General features: G+C 44.7%; 1 protein-coding gene across 1 annotated transcript in view; it reads right to left on the bottom strand.

Annotated features, from left to right (window-relative positions):
* PDGFD (platelet derived growth factor D) overlaps positions 1–12,988 on the bottom strand; it is a 1,219,073-nt gene that overhangs the window by 161,964 nt on the left and 1,044,121 nt on the right. The window contains exon 6 of the mRNA XM_069640767.1: positions 5,233–5,447. Within this exon, the coding sequence (XP_069496868.1) occupies positions 5,233–5,447 (215 nt within the window). The remainder of the gene's footprint in view (positions 1–5,232; positions 5,448–12,988) is intronic.

Genomic DNA, 12,988 nt, shown 5'->3' with positions numbered 1-12,988 from the left:
GGTGTTGAAAGCCCAGTGCCCTCCAGACTTGCTGGGCCTGAAAGAAGCGACTTTCACCCTTGGCTGAAGCACGACTAATATGTGTGAACATGGGGCACCCACTTCAAAGTGCAAACTACCAACTTCAAAGAGCCTCATAATAAACCTTGGGTCACAGGCTGGCCCAGGGAGACAGATGGCTGGGCTGGATGAAGCAGACCTCCCATTTGCTGAACATGAACATTCACAATTACTTTAAAGGAATTATTATCATTTAGGCCTGTTTTGCAGCAAGCATACTATGGATTTATTTCACTTTGGTACCATTGTTTTAATGTAATTTCCAGGTGATTTAGGGGATATAAAATGCATCTGCATGTGGCTCTGAGAACTGTGATGGCCAGTTAGACCAGGTCTCTGGCTGGTCTGAACATGTTCCCAATGTGAGAGTTGATGAGCGGGTGGAAATAACTTCCATCTTCATAACTGTTGTACTTTCTATGGGAACAGCAGAAATGTGCCAAATGGCCGTGCTACGGATTTGGTGGTTGGATATCTAATTCTCTATGATCAGCTTAAACAGAACATATTTTTGGTATGGCAGTTGCTAGTGAAATTATGAAGTTGTGAGACATAACTATATTGTGGCACAAAGTGGAAAGGAGAACAAATAGCAGATGCCATATGTTGCACCAAACCTCTAAACCAATCCTGACTTGGAGGCGGGGTTGAAAGTAGAGAGAGGACTAACTGTCCAAACCTAGTGGCAGGGATTATTGCAGGCTACTTACCCAAGATTGTAAAATTGGTGATGTCATTTCTGTTATATAAGGGGGACTGTACTAGGGCAGGATACACACAAAAACAGGGGGGACAGAACAGGGCGAAAGACAGGAAGACTGCTGAAACTTACTATGTGAGTTGTAAGGAGACACCAGTGGAGATTGCTGAGAGTGCATTTGGATGGAGCTGTCCAGTTTTAGGAAGGTCTCAAAGCGCATTGGGTCCTGTGGTGGAGAGCGGGAGGCCATCTTTGAGAGTAGAGTGGTCAGACCCCTGCCCTAGCTATCCAGAGTGTACTGAGCTACAGCTGGCTTTCCTGAACCTTAAAACAGAGGCTTGCTATGTAAGTAGAACTAAGCTCTGGAAAATCAAATGGTGAGGGTGTCTGCTTCCCTTGAATCCTTTCCCTTTATAGTGGGTGGTGGGGGAGAACTGTGTACATCCTTAGCCTAACCAGAAATATTAATTTAATTAATTCCCCACTACGGAGTGAATTTTGTCAAAATTCGAAATTAACAAAGCTTACTTTCCAGTGTGCGCTGAAAACTATAGCCTATAATTTAATTTGGTAATCCTTGTTGTCCAGCTGACCCTGACTTCTACAAGAAAGAGAGTTGTCTTTGTTCTTAAATCAGTCCAACCTTTTTATACGGCTTCTTCACCACAGGCCTTTCAGTAGAGGGTGTCTGAAATCCAAAATTCCCCAAAGCATTCAAATGTTCTGTCTGACTTCCCAACATAGACCAAAGCAAGGGGAGTCTGAAAAGTGAAGCAATAAATCACCCTGTGTTTATTTTAAACCAAACGTATGGGGTGAAATTCTATTATTGATCAGGGTAATTATTTTGTGAAGTGAGATTTAAAGAAAGGGGAGAATTGTGTCTGTGTTCTTTTTAAAACACTTGTGTGATTCATTTATGCTGAGCGAAGTTGATTATGTTGTGTCATGGATAAGTGGTGTTTTCGGTATTTTCATACTAATGTCAATTACTGTTAATTTAAATAAATACCAATATATTTCCTGTACACCAGCCTGGTTCTTGGCTCATTTTTAGCTCAGGGGAGAGGGATCCTAGGGGCAGGATATGTATCTGAGATAGGGCTAAAAAGAATTTGTTAAACAGTTTGTTGAATAACCACTTGAAGGGGAGGGAAGGGACTCCCTGTGTTGAGGGTGGCTTCTCAATAAACAGTTACAACTACCTGTGGACATTATCAGCTAAGGCAACATCCATAAACGTTGCACATAAACAATATTAGATAGAGACTGTTATAGAACTAGAACGTGCTGATCTGTATCTCTCATCGGTCGAAACAGTTGTATAGAGACATCACTGCTGTCCTGACATGCTGTTCTAATTAAGCAATTAGCCTAAGGCCAAAAAATCAATATGGGGAAAAGCATGATCAGCCAAATGCTAAATAATAAAGTTAATATGTTTAACACAGACAGTGGGACTTTGAATGGAGCAGTGCTTTTATATGTAGCATGTTGTTCATATTTTAAGTAATGATGTATTTATTGTTTAAACCCGTGTACAGCATTGTCCTATTTTGAAGTGATTTTTAAGAATAACATCCCAAAGTTGTCCCATGAGAGGCCTGTTTTATTTGTCCAGGCTGATTGCATTTGCATTCTAGTACTTGCAGCGTTGCTTTTCCATAAACAAATAGAGGACTACACATCCCAGAATGCAAAGAAAAAAACAGGACTGTGTGAGATATTCACATTCGTCATGAGGCAGCTCAAGAGCTCCGGTGTTCCCAAGTACAATCTGACACTGATCTAGCAGAGTACCATTTACAGCAATGCCTCATCTCGTGTCAAATGTTGAGTACTTCAGCCAAACCTTATTTTGAATTTACATCTGATGCATGTGTTTTTATTGCCTTTACTAAAATCCCAGGACACACAGAATTATTAGTCAGCAAATAACACAGAGACAACAGGAATTGTTAAAGGTTAAGCATGATATCAAAATATGCAGTTTATGAACTTCAAAAAATCCAACTGTTCAACTGCACGTGGGGAACTAGATTTCTTGTTGCTAAAAACCAAAATGTAGCCTCCAGCCTTGTGGGTTCAAAATGCAGTCTCCAGCCATGAGAATTCAAGAGTAGCTTCAAATACCATTTTAGATGGCAGAAGTCAGCAAACACGGGCTTCTGAGGAGAACCCTACCTCTGACACACTCACTTCTACAGTTGCTTCAGTTAGGAAAATAACCTACACAGTGAAACGGTGGAGGAGGTGTCTAAATCCCCCTGATCAGAGAATGAACACTGGCTGTGCAGGACCCTAACAAGCTGAGAACACCTAGTACATCAATTGGGAACTGCTTCAACGTAGATCTGTAACCTTTGGGCGTGTGGGATCTATCTCCATCCTACTCGGTTGACTCATTGGGTGGTATTCTTTGGAGATGTACCTTTGGGCTGCAGATTATCGAGCACGGTAGTATCAGGGAACTTGCAAGGGGTGTATTGGAATCCCAGGCCTCCTACCAGATGATTATGTTCCAATGTAGGAGGAGTGGCTGTTGGCTTCATGATATCCAACATCACAGTATCATGAAGGTTCACTACTGTACATTCGATTTCCATGGATTGGGGGGAATGTGATGCTGAAAATGAATATACCTGTTCTAGGTCGTCGAGGAAACTGACAAAGTGCACCGTGGCAAATGTTTTGCTGAAAAGTGCATATTCCAGAGCCGAACTGCCTAAGTGTTCCACCCTCTACTGGCCACAACCACACATCTCGATATGTCTACTTACCCCATCATTTTCTTCACTTGCCTCACTCATTAGAGGCAGCCCAACATGGCCAGAAACCCCATAATGCAACTGAGCCATGGAAGAGGATGGTGAGTCACAGATGAAATAGTGGACATGTCTAGTCCTTTCTATAACTCCAATCACTTAGACTTCCATTGACTGAGTAGGCAGCATGGTGCCGAGGGGAATGGATTGGATGGTTTCAGAGAAGGCAGTAGGGGGTAGCGGCCCACTCTGGATGGTGCTGCTGGATTCCTCTTTCTACTTTCCCTCTTTTCAATAGGGACCCTTTACATGGAAGGAGATGTTGTGGGGCTGGCGGCGGTCACACGGCCGGCCTCATTGATGCTGGGGGTCCCAGCACCATGCTGAGATGACGGGGTCACCCGGACTTACTTGATATTGCAGGGCAGGTCCCTGAGAGGCTGTGGGGCGCAGCCTGGTTGCCCAAGCACCATGGATGCCAGGAGCATCCAGGATGGTGGGTGCTTGAGCTGGACACAGGGCACCAGGCTGGTCTGGGGGGCCCGGACCAGCAAGGACCTGCAGGGCTGTGGTCACACAACATGGGGCCTGCATGCCAAGGCCGTAGGACTGTGATCACATGTAGGCCTGCAGGACCACAATGAGAGACGGACACAGATGTTCCATGGTTGGAGTCTGCAGCCGTTCTGCCGCACGTGCTTGCAGAGGCTCCTTTTATTAGCTTGGGCTATGACACATTCATGGCCCATCTTAAAGGGGCAATACACGTGGGAGGGACACATTCCTTTTAAGGGGCAATCCACATGAGAGGATCATACATAACAGGAGACACACTGATCAACCAATGAAAACTGATTCTTGCATTTCGACATGCTAGTTTTCATATTATTGTTTCCTTCTTTTGCCAAAGACAGTAGTTGTGGAAGAATACAGAGAAGGTAGAACGCGATAGGTGGCAAGAGGGGAAAGCAGTGCAAATAAGGGAATCACGACTGAGTCATAACCACTTACTGCAGACTACATGTGTGACAATTGGATTGTAGCAACTGAAACCAGGGGCGTTGCTAGGGGGCGGGTGTTAGGGGGGTATAGCCCCGGATCTTATGGTTGTAGCCCCGGATAGAAGTTCAGGGGCTTCAACTAAAAGGCTAGCTAGCCTCGAGTCCCGACAGTCCCGACATTAGCATAGCCCTGGATCTTTCCCAGACCTAGGAACACCCCTGACTGAAACATATATGGCAATTTATCACACGTAATAGAAATCCAGTTTGGAGTACACATATTACTTTTAACATGGCTGTTTACCAAAGTAGATCTCTAGGTGTGTGTGTCTCTTTCTTGATAAAACAGAATGAATTGGTCTTCCATTTAATTATTGATGTCCCACTAGGTCTCTCCTATGGCTGTACATGTCATTTCGTCTCTAGCTCTCTGGCATGTGACTTCCTAGGATGCCCTGTCTCTTTGACTTGCATACCAACATGTAAGAGTATAAACGTTTTGATTACCCAGGGTTCAGCAAAATAGGTGACTCCAAAGGCACCTATTTTGCTCAAAACTGGGTAATCACATTTCCATTTCCATGGAATCACTTGCTATTTTGATTGCAAAAATACACATGCAATAGACACATCGATTATTAATAATTAATTGAACACATATTTGATTTGCAAGATTGAAAAAGAAAGCACAAATAATTCGTAGTACCTCGTGGTATTTTTTCACAGTTTTCCCTGATGTACACGTGCAGGACCGCCAGATGGCGGATCCACAGCCACAGTTCCCACCACAGCGCTGCACAAGGAGGCAGCGTGGAAAGAACACAGCGCTGGTCAGTTTTAGCTCTTCTCTTAAATTGACGGAGTGATTCCGGGGAGTGCAGCTATATCGTTTCACATCATCGTTCAACCTGTCCAGGTCAACTGTAATACAAAATAGTTTTAAATGGTTAGAGGATATATACTACAGTGAGGGCTTTCCGATTTTGTTAAAACGGAAGTAGTGTACAGTAACAATAACATTCGTGCTTATCTAATAACATGAATCTTCGGTTTACTTTTTAATGTAATAATTAGTCATTCATATGTTTTGTGTAATACTAGTGCTGCTTAAACAGCATGTGCAATTGTATTTTATACATATGGCCCCAATTTACAAACCCTGCAAAAAGAGGCCAAGCAAGCGAGACAAAGTTCCTTGCCACTCAGGAACCGACTAGAACATCTAATCTTAGGGTGTATGCAGGGGTGGCCTGGGAACCAAAAGAGGCCCTGGAAATAATTTTCAAAGTGGCCCTATATTACACATTTTCAGGAAGCCCAACCCTTTTCTTATGGGAAAATGTGGTAATACCACACAAAGGGGACCCAGGGCGCAGGGGCCTACTGGGAAATCTCCAGAGTTCCCTATAGGCCAGTCCACCCCGGGGGTCTATGCAATCACATTACATATGCATTGACCCCTGCACAACCAGCAGAGCCGGCCCAAGGATTTGCGGGGCCTCGGGCGGACAGTAAGTGTAGTGCACCCTCTAATTTTCACATGTGGTGACATCATAGGAAGGGGCACAAAAGCTAGCAACTTAATAGAAATAGTCCCAGATGTCCCTGGCTTGAGTGAACAGTTTGATCTTTGCTCTACTTTATGCTTAAATATGTGTCCCTATTTTATATTGTTAACTTTATTGGTTGTTACAGTTACAATGGTGGAAGTATTCCTCTTATATGCTCTCTTATTACCCCAAGCACCCCCACGCTCCCATTCACCAACACCACTCCCACCAAACAGTTCCCCATCACAACTTTCACTCCCAAACTTCTCACTCATCTAGTCGTGTGAATACTCACTGGCTCTGTCACACTGCCAAGTCACAACTCTCAGGCCACAGTCTCCCCTGAGCTCCCAACTCACACCTTACGCTCTGTAGTTCCTCCTGCAATCTGCAGTCCGTTCTGCATATTGCATCCTTTCTCCCAATCTGCAGGTCACACCCTTTATCCACCCCACCGCCCCCCACCCCCTTTCTGGCTCACCTCTCCCCCTCTGCCTTCTGGCCCACAAGTCCCATACTGGCCTATGGCTCCCCCATCTGCGTTCTTGCACATCCAACATCGATCCTCCTCTGGCCCACTGCTCCTCCTCTAACCCACTGCCCTCTTTCTGCTTTCTTGCCCTCCCTTTCTGGCCCACCGCTTCCCCTCTGTCGCACTGCTCCCTCTTTGACAGCCCACTTCCTCTCTGCATTCGTGCCCTCTGTTCCCACACTGGCAAACTGCTCCCTTTCTGGTCTCTTTCCCACCACGCCCCACCTGACCCACTGCTCCCATCTGGCCCGCTGCTCCCACTTGTGCGCAACACCGCTGTCCCTGTGGGCCCATCATTCCCTCTCTCTTTGTCATTTTCGCCCATTATACTTTGTGATGTTATTTCTCTTAAGAAAAGTCGATTTTTGACCCGAAAAATGTTTTTGCAGCTTTTTTTCAAAAATGCAGATTTAGAAGATTGGGAAGAATATCCGGGATAATGCGATATCCCGTTACACATTATAAGAATGTTGTGAAAAGGACACTGCATATATTACAGGAAGAACAGAACATTGTTAAACTAGCTTAACAGCAGTATTATTTGCCACGTAGAGTTCTTCGGCCTACATTAAAGACTTTCCTCCCAGTTATACTGTGAGGATATTTTCATGGCAATTAAATGTAATGCATTACCCACATTGGAAATGTTGGGGGCGCGTATTGGCATCCCAAGACATGAAAGATGCTGTCGTCTCTGTGAAGAGCTGGATGGTGAATCTGTAAAGCGCCTTGCAGCTGAATGTCTAGGCGTTCAAGGGATAAGGAGGCGGCATCTGGAACAACTTAGTAATGACATTAGTCATTTTAATATGTTAATGCTGTGGGAAGCATTTTTGTATGGGAATCATTTTAACATGATATATTGTATAGTTAAAATATGTGATAACCTAATGGATGCTTTAAATTAATTATATGGGGATTGATGTTGTAATGCATGGGTTTATGAATTGACTGGTTATTGGGGGTCATTACAAGTTTTGCGGTGTAGGAAAAAAGTGGTGGCAATTCCGTGACTGCCACTTTTCTCGCACTGCCAAACTACAAATTTGCTGGTTGGGGTTCACTGACTTACCTCTAGCCAAGAGCTGAAGGTAAATCAGACCCCGACCAACAAAAAAACATCTGGTATTTCCGTAACCGGTATTACCGGTCCTAGAAATTCTGGCTATTCTCACCATGGAGTCCTGCACTCCATGGAATGGGGAATGTGCGCTGTTGTCAGCACCTGTAATATCCCGGTAATACCGGGTTATCAAGCTCCGTTAACGGTAGGTCTTTTTCCTGCTGTCCCGCCGTATCTAGTGGCGGGATACCGAGAAACCTGTAATGACCACCAGTTGAAGTATTTATGATATTATGGATTTTGTGCTGGATGGATTAATGCGTTTAAGGTCTTTTTTTTAATAAAGATCATACGGATGATTAATACAAAGATTTTTTTTTAATGCAGATTTGTGGTATTTTCAACCATTATCAGGGGCGTCTGAATATCTTATATTTAATATCAAAAGGCTGTTTATGTTAGTGCTGGGAAGGACACTTACCTTGAGGGCTGAAGTCAGACTGTGTGGTCAATGAGGCAATAGCATACGACAGCGCAGAAAACCGAAAGCACCACCGAGAGGAAGGCAGGGCAGCAAACATAGAGCCACAAATCAGCAGGCCAGCTCGCCACATGACAGGCAGACAGCAATGTGCAGCAGGGAAGAGTTAGGATGGGCACAAGTTCAGCGACCTCTGACACAGTAGGGCTCAAGAGATACTGACTAAGTGACTAATTATGCCTGGCAAACAGCAGCTTTATGAAGGCAGCAACTGCATTTCCTAGCCATTTTCTGTGAATGTAGTACTAATGATTTTGATTTACAGTGGCCTTACTTACAGAATTGAATGTTGAGCATGGACTGCCTGTGACTGACGGGATAATGGTTAGTGCTTAACTGCATGAGTGGAGGGTGGGCGGGCGAGAGCAGTGGAGATTATGGTTTCCTGGGCAAGCAGTGCTTCTTCTTGAATAGAGGGAGATTTGCTAGCAAGAGGATCTGATGCATTAAACTATGTGAAAGCAGGGGCTTGTGATGCTCTCAGAGATGTGACAGCAGGGAGCCTGTGATGCATTAATAAGGTGGAACTGCACTCTTTTGTTGTCAGCCAGAGCCTGCCGAAAGGTGCTTTTGAAAGGGATTGCCTGTGCATTCATTCGGATCGAAGTGCATATGGGTCAAATGCCCACGTGCCCCCTCCCACTCCCTTGCTACGTCCACCCCACAGACTGGCCATGCCTCGGGCTGGCTCTGACAACTAGAGTTAGAGGACTCAGTGTGAAACCCAGGAAGTGATATGTCCGCTACCAGCAATGGGGGTTTCAAGTGACAACCCCGATTGCAGGGTCTAAATGTAAATAAAAAGGGGGGTTGCTTTTATTGTGGGCACTGAAATGAAGGATGTTATCTGAAAATACCAACTTTGCCATTCCCCAGCACCTGGTATGAGACAGAACTGACCAGCCATATGGGGAATGTGGCACAGAGGGAGTGCACTCCAGAGTGGTTTGGTTTGTGAATGCACGCCGTCATGCAAATCATATCCACACAAACCACAATATTTGTGTGAGAGTAACACTTGTTGCTTTAAGGCATAAGTGCCTGCAGTTTTGAGCTCCATGAATTGTGCATTACACAAATAGCAGCACTTCTTCCTTCTTGTATGTATGTTTGATGACTCCCAGTGTGACTATGAAGACATTTATTGTTCATGCTTTAATTCATAACTTTTTTAAAGATTTTGAAACAACAGACTTGCAAATCGAAAAAAAAACGAAGTGAACAGTCGTATATGTTGGCTTGTAGGCTCTGAGTAGTGGAGATCTGTATTTTGTATTTATTGGGTATTTATAATGCACCTAGCGCAAGAAGGCAAAAGAGGGTGAGGGAACAGGGATGACAAAAACAAAACGGTTCTGCTAGGCCTTGTGTCATTCAGATCGTGCAAGCGCAGTAACAAGAAGTGCGGGTGAGAGGGAGGAGGGGGAAGTGCCGGTCAGGCCAGAGGGCCCAAGGATTATGCGAGTGCCAAGGAGATGCCGGGTGGACAAGTGCCAGAGGAATGCAGAGAGTGCAGGGGAAAAAGGTCCACACACGTATTGCGAGGGAAGGGTCACACTAAGGCCCATTGCAGGGGGAGGGAGCCCAGATGGACAAGTGCAGGTTGCAGGGACATCAGGGGAGACCAAGTGCATGGGTAGACTGGTCGAGGAGGGACTGGTGCCTTGTGAGAATCTGAAGGAACCAGGCAACCAGTCAAATGAGGCAGAGGGGGACATTAGCAGGGTATGGGGAGGGGGAAGGAAGAAGAGAAAAAGAGTATCTTGAGATGCAGCTCAAGTCTGAGAATGGCAGGGAGGCCATTCCAGAGGGAGGCACCTGCTGATGAGAGAGATCTACCCCCCCACCCTCTGCTTGGAAAAGTGCCTGATCTATAGAGAGTGGGATCTAGAAGACCAAGGGCTCTAGCATGAGGTATTTAGGGAGAGTTGGATATAGCGTGGTCCCAGGCCCCAGAAAGTCTTGTGGATGATGCAGAAGGTCTTGAACTTGATCCTTACAGTATCCAGGAGCCAGTGGAGACATTTTAGGGCTAGAGAAATGCAGTGCCTGGGCTTGAGGCCAAGGATAAGTCTTGCAGTCCCATTCTAGATTATGTGAAGGGGGTGAAGGGAGGAGTTAGGCAGAATAAGGAAGACGCTGTTGCAGTAGTCCAGCCTGGAGAGGACCACAGCTCTGGTGACAGTGAGTTTCTGGGGGAAGGTGAGGAAAGGGAGAATGCCTCTGAGGAGGTGCAGATGAAAGTGGGTTTTCTTGTGAAGGTGCATGATGTGAGGAGAGAAGGAGAGAGAGGAGTGGACGATGACACCAAGGTTTTTTGCCTCACAGGAGGGTGATGGGAGGGTGCCCATGCAGGATGGCTAGAGTGTAGGAGGGAAGGAGGGGGCTGGGGTCCCAATGAGAAGGATCTCCGCTTTATTGCCATTAAGGAAAATATTGTTAGCAGTGCACTATGCCTGAAAAGCAGACAGACAGTAAGGAACGAATGAGGAAGAAGAGGAGGAAGTGGTGGAAAGCTTGAAGAAGAGCTGCATGTCATCTGCATAACACTGGAAGTTAGGAGAGAAGGCAGAGATTAAATGGGGCAGAAGAGTATTCCAGCATTTGTGAAACTGTAAGCTGAGTTGTAAGCAGTGGTGCTAGTGGAGATGTATGTTTGAAGCTTTTGCAGAAATGCTGTTCTGGCAAAACAAACAAATAAGCAATCAAGAATTGGTTTGCATTTTATATTTTTTTGTCTGGCATGGCACTGTCCTCTCTTAGAGGGCTTCTTACCTGGTTTTTTGCTCCTTTTCCATTCACTAGAATATTGGATATCCTCTTGTAAGGGTCCTTGTAAGAGTGTGTTTGCTTCTGAACCTGGCTGAACTTTACCATATAGAAGTTAACTCATCAGAATTTCAAGTGATTTTACCAGGTCAAACTTCGGATAACCCTTTTTGAAAAGTGTGTTCGAAGTTAGACAAAATGGCTTAAAGGAGGGCACATGCCTTGAGCTCCTCTTTAGTCTTTGGTATTTTTCAGAGAGGCAGGAGGCTGTGGCTGGAGGCAGACTTGTGGCATTGAGGGATGGGTCAATAGTTAGTGGTTGTGGTGTGACTGGGGAACCAATCAAAGACTTTGATTTAGGATTGGCTTTCTATTTAGTTTTATGTGACTCACCCAGTGATTTGAAGTGGCAGAACTACAGAAATGCTCCAGTTTCTGCAAGGTGCTTCACACACAAGTCAGTGTCCATCTCATTAAGCAAGTGGAAAGAGGGGTGGGAGGACCTAGTAATCCTTGAGGGAAACTTGTGGAAGGGTCACACTTGCCTGATTTTGCTGGAAGTTAGCAGCAGAGATTTGGGGATACAGGTAACATACCAATCATGTCTTCTGATTCTGCCACTTCAATTATAAAGAAGGCACAGTACAAGATATTAATAACATGTTGTCAAGAAAATGAAACTATTGTATTCATGATTTGTGAACCTTTTTTCTTAATTATGAATGCAGTTGTATTTACTACAATGGTGGTTGCCAGGTCTGATGGTAAATATCATCAGTTTATCTCCATAGTTTAATTGCCCTGGACTGTGCATTGCAAGTTCTGGCAGAGACCACATAACAATGTCATGTCTTTGTAAGTGTACACTATCTGTAAAATAAAGGGGTGCCCACACAAATACCGATTGACATGCCAATCAATCGCTGTCACTTGAACCATGGATGAGGCTGTAGAAGCATTCCCAGACCTTTGTACAGTCTCTTTGAGAAATGGCTTTAGAGGAGGAGCCAAGTGTCTCTACCTGAAGTCCCACCCCCATTTATTTTGCCTATATGTTGGCAAATGGAAATTACAACATGCGTGAAGCCAATAATGGTACATATACTGCAAAGAGTGTTTGAAACAAGGTATCCATTGAGAAAACTCTATATGATGTATCCACAGAGAAATGACAGTCTTCTGAAGGAAGTTCCGGAAGAAGTGTGAAGATGAGTGGAAGAGAAGACTGCTGACATCACATGAAACAGAAATGATGACCCCAGAAGAGATGCCAATGAAGAGGGTGAATAAACCTTATAGAATCTGATGGCGAAGTAAAGAATTGAGAAACATTTCATGAGCAAAATGAAGCTTGCACGTGCGGCGAAGCATTGAAGAAAATGCAAAGCCGTTTTTAGCAATTTACAGATGCAGTAACGCAAGAAGACTAAGTAATCATAAGGCTGGCTATACATAGTTAATAGACTGCAGGTGGTGCCACCAATATATATATAAGTGTATATGGAATCTGGATGTTCCATGACGCATTTTAGCAAACTTGGACCCCGTGAATAGAAGGGCTGAAAGTGTGGCTCAGTTGAATGAAACAACTGACGGTGAAGGAAGATTCGAGAAGGCTTGTCTGGCCCGGTGTCAAGGGTTGGGGCAGCCAAGAAACTGGTAATATATTCAAGAAGATACAATGAATGTGAGAAGCAAGACGTGCTCCAGTTGAGTTGCAAAGGAAAAACACTAGGAGTGCCAGATTTTATTCATTTAATAGTATTAAACGCAACAAAGGAGATCAAAACACTGTCTCCTGTCACATTGTCAAGTTGGAAATTGAATTGGGGTGAGCTACACCAAAACCAGAAGATAAGGCCATACTCACACTCCCTTTTATTCTCAGGCACGGTGATCCTTTGCAAGGCCGAGTTCAAAGGACTAATTGAATGGCACACAGTAGGAGTGATGATGGATGTTGGGCTAATTGGGTGGGAAGGCATGACCAAGCCAACCCTCCAGCAC

The sequence above is a fragment of the Ambystoma mexicanum genome, chromosome 7q (genome assembly GCF_040938575.1).
Source record: "Ambystoma mexicanum isolate Mex_15411 chromosome 7q, UKY_AmexF1_1, whole genome shotgun sequence".
Classification (NCBI taxonomy): domain Eukaryota; kingdom Metazoa; phylum Chordata; class Amphibia; order Caudata; family Ambystomatidae; genus Ambystoma; species Ambystoma mexicanum.
The sequence above is the reverse complement of the archived record's forward strand: the minus strand, read 5'-3'. Positions and strand labels throughout refer to the sequence as shown.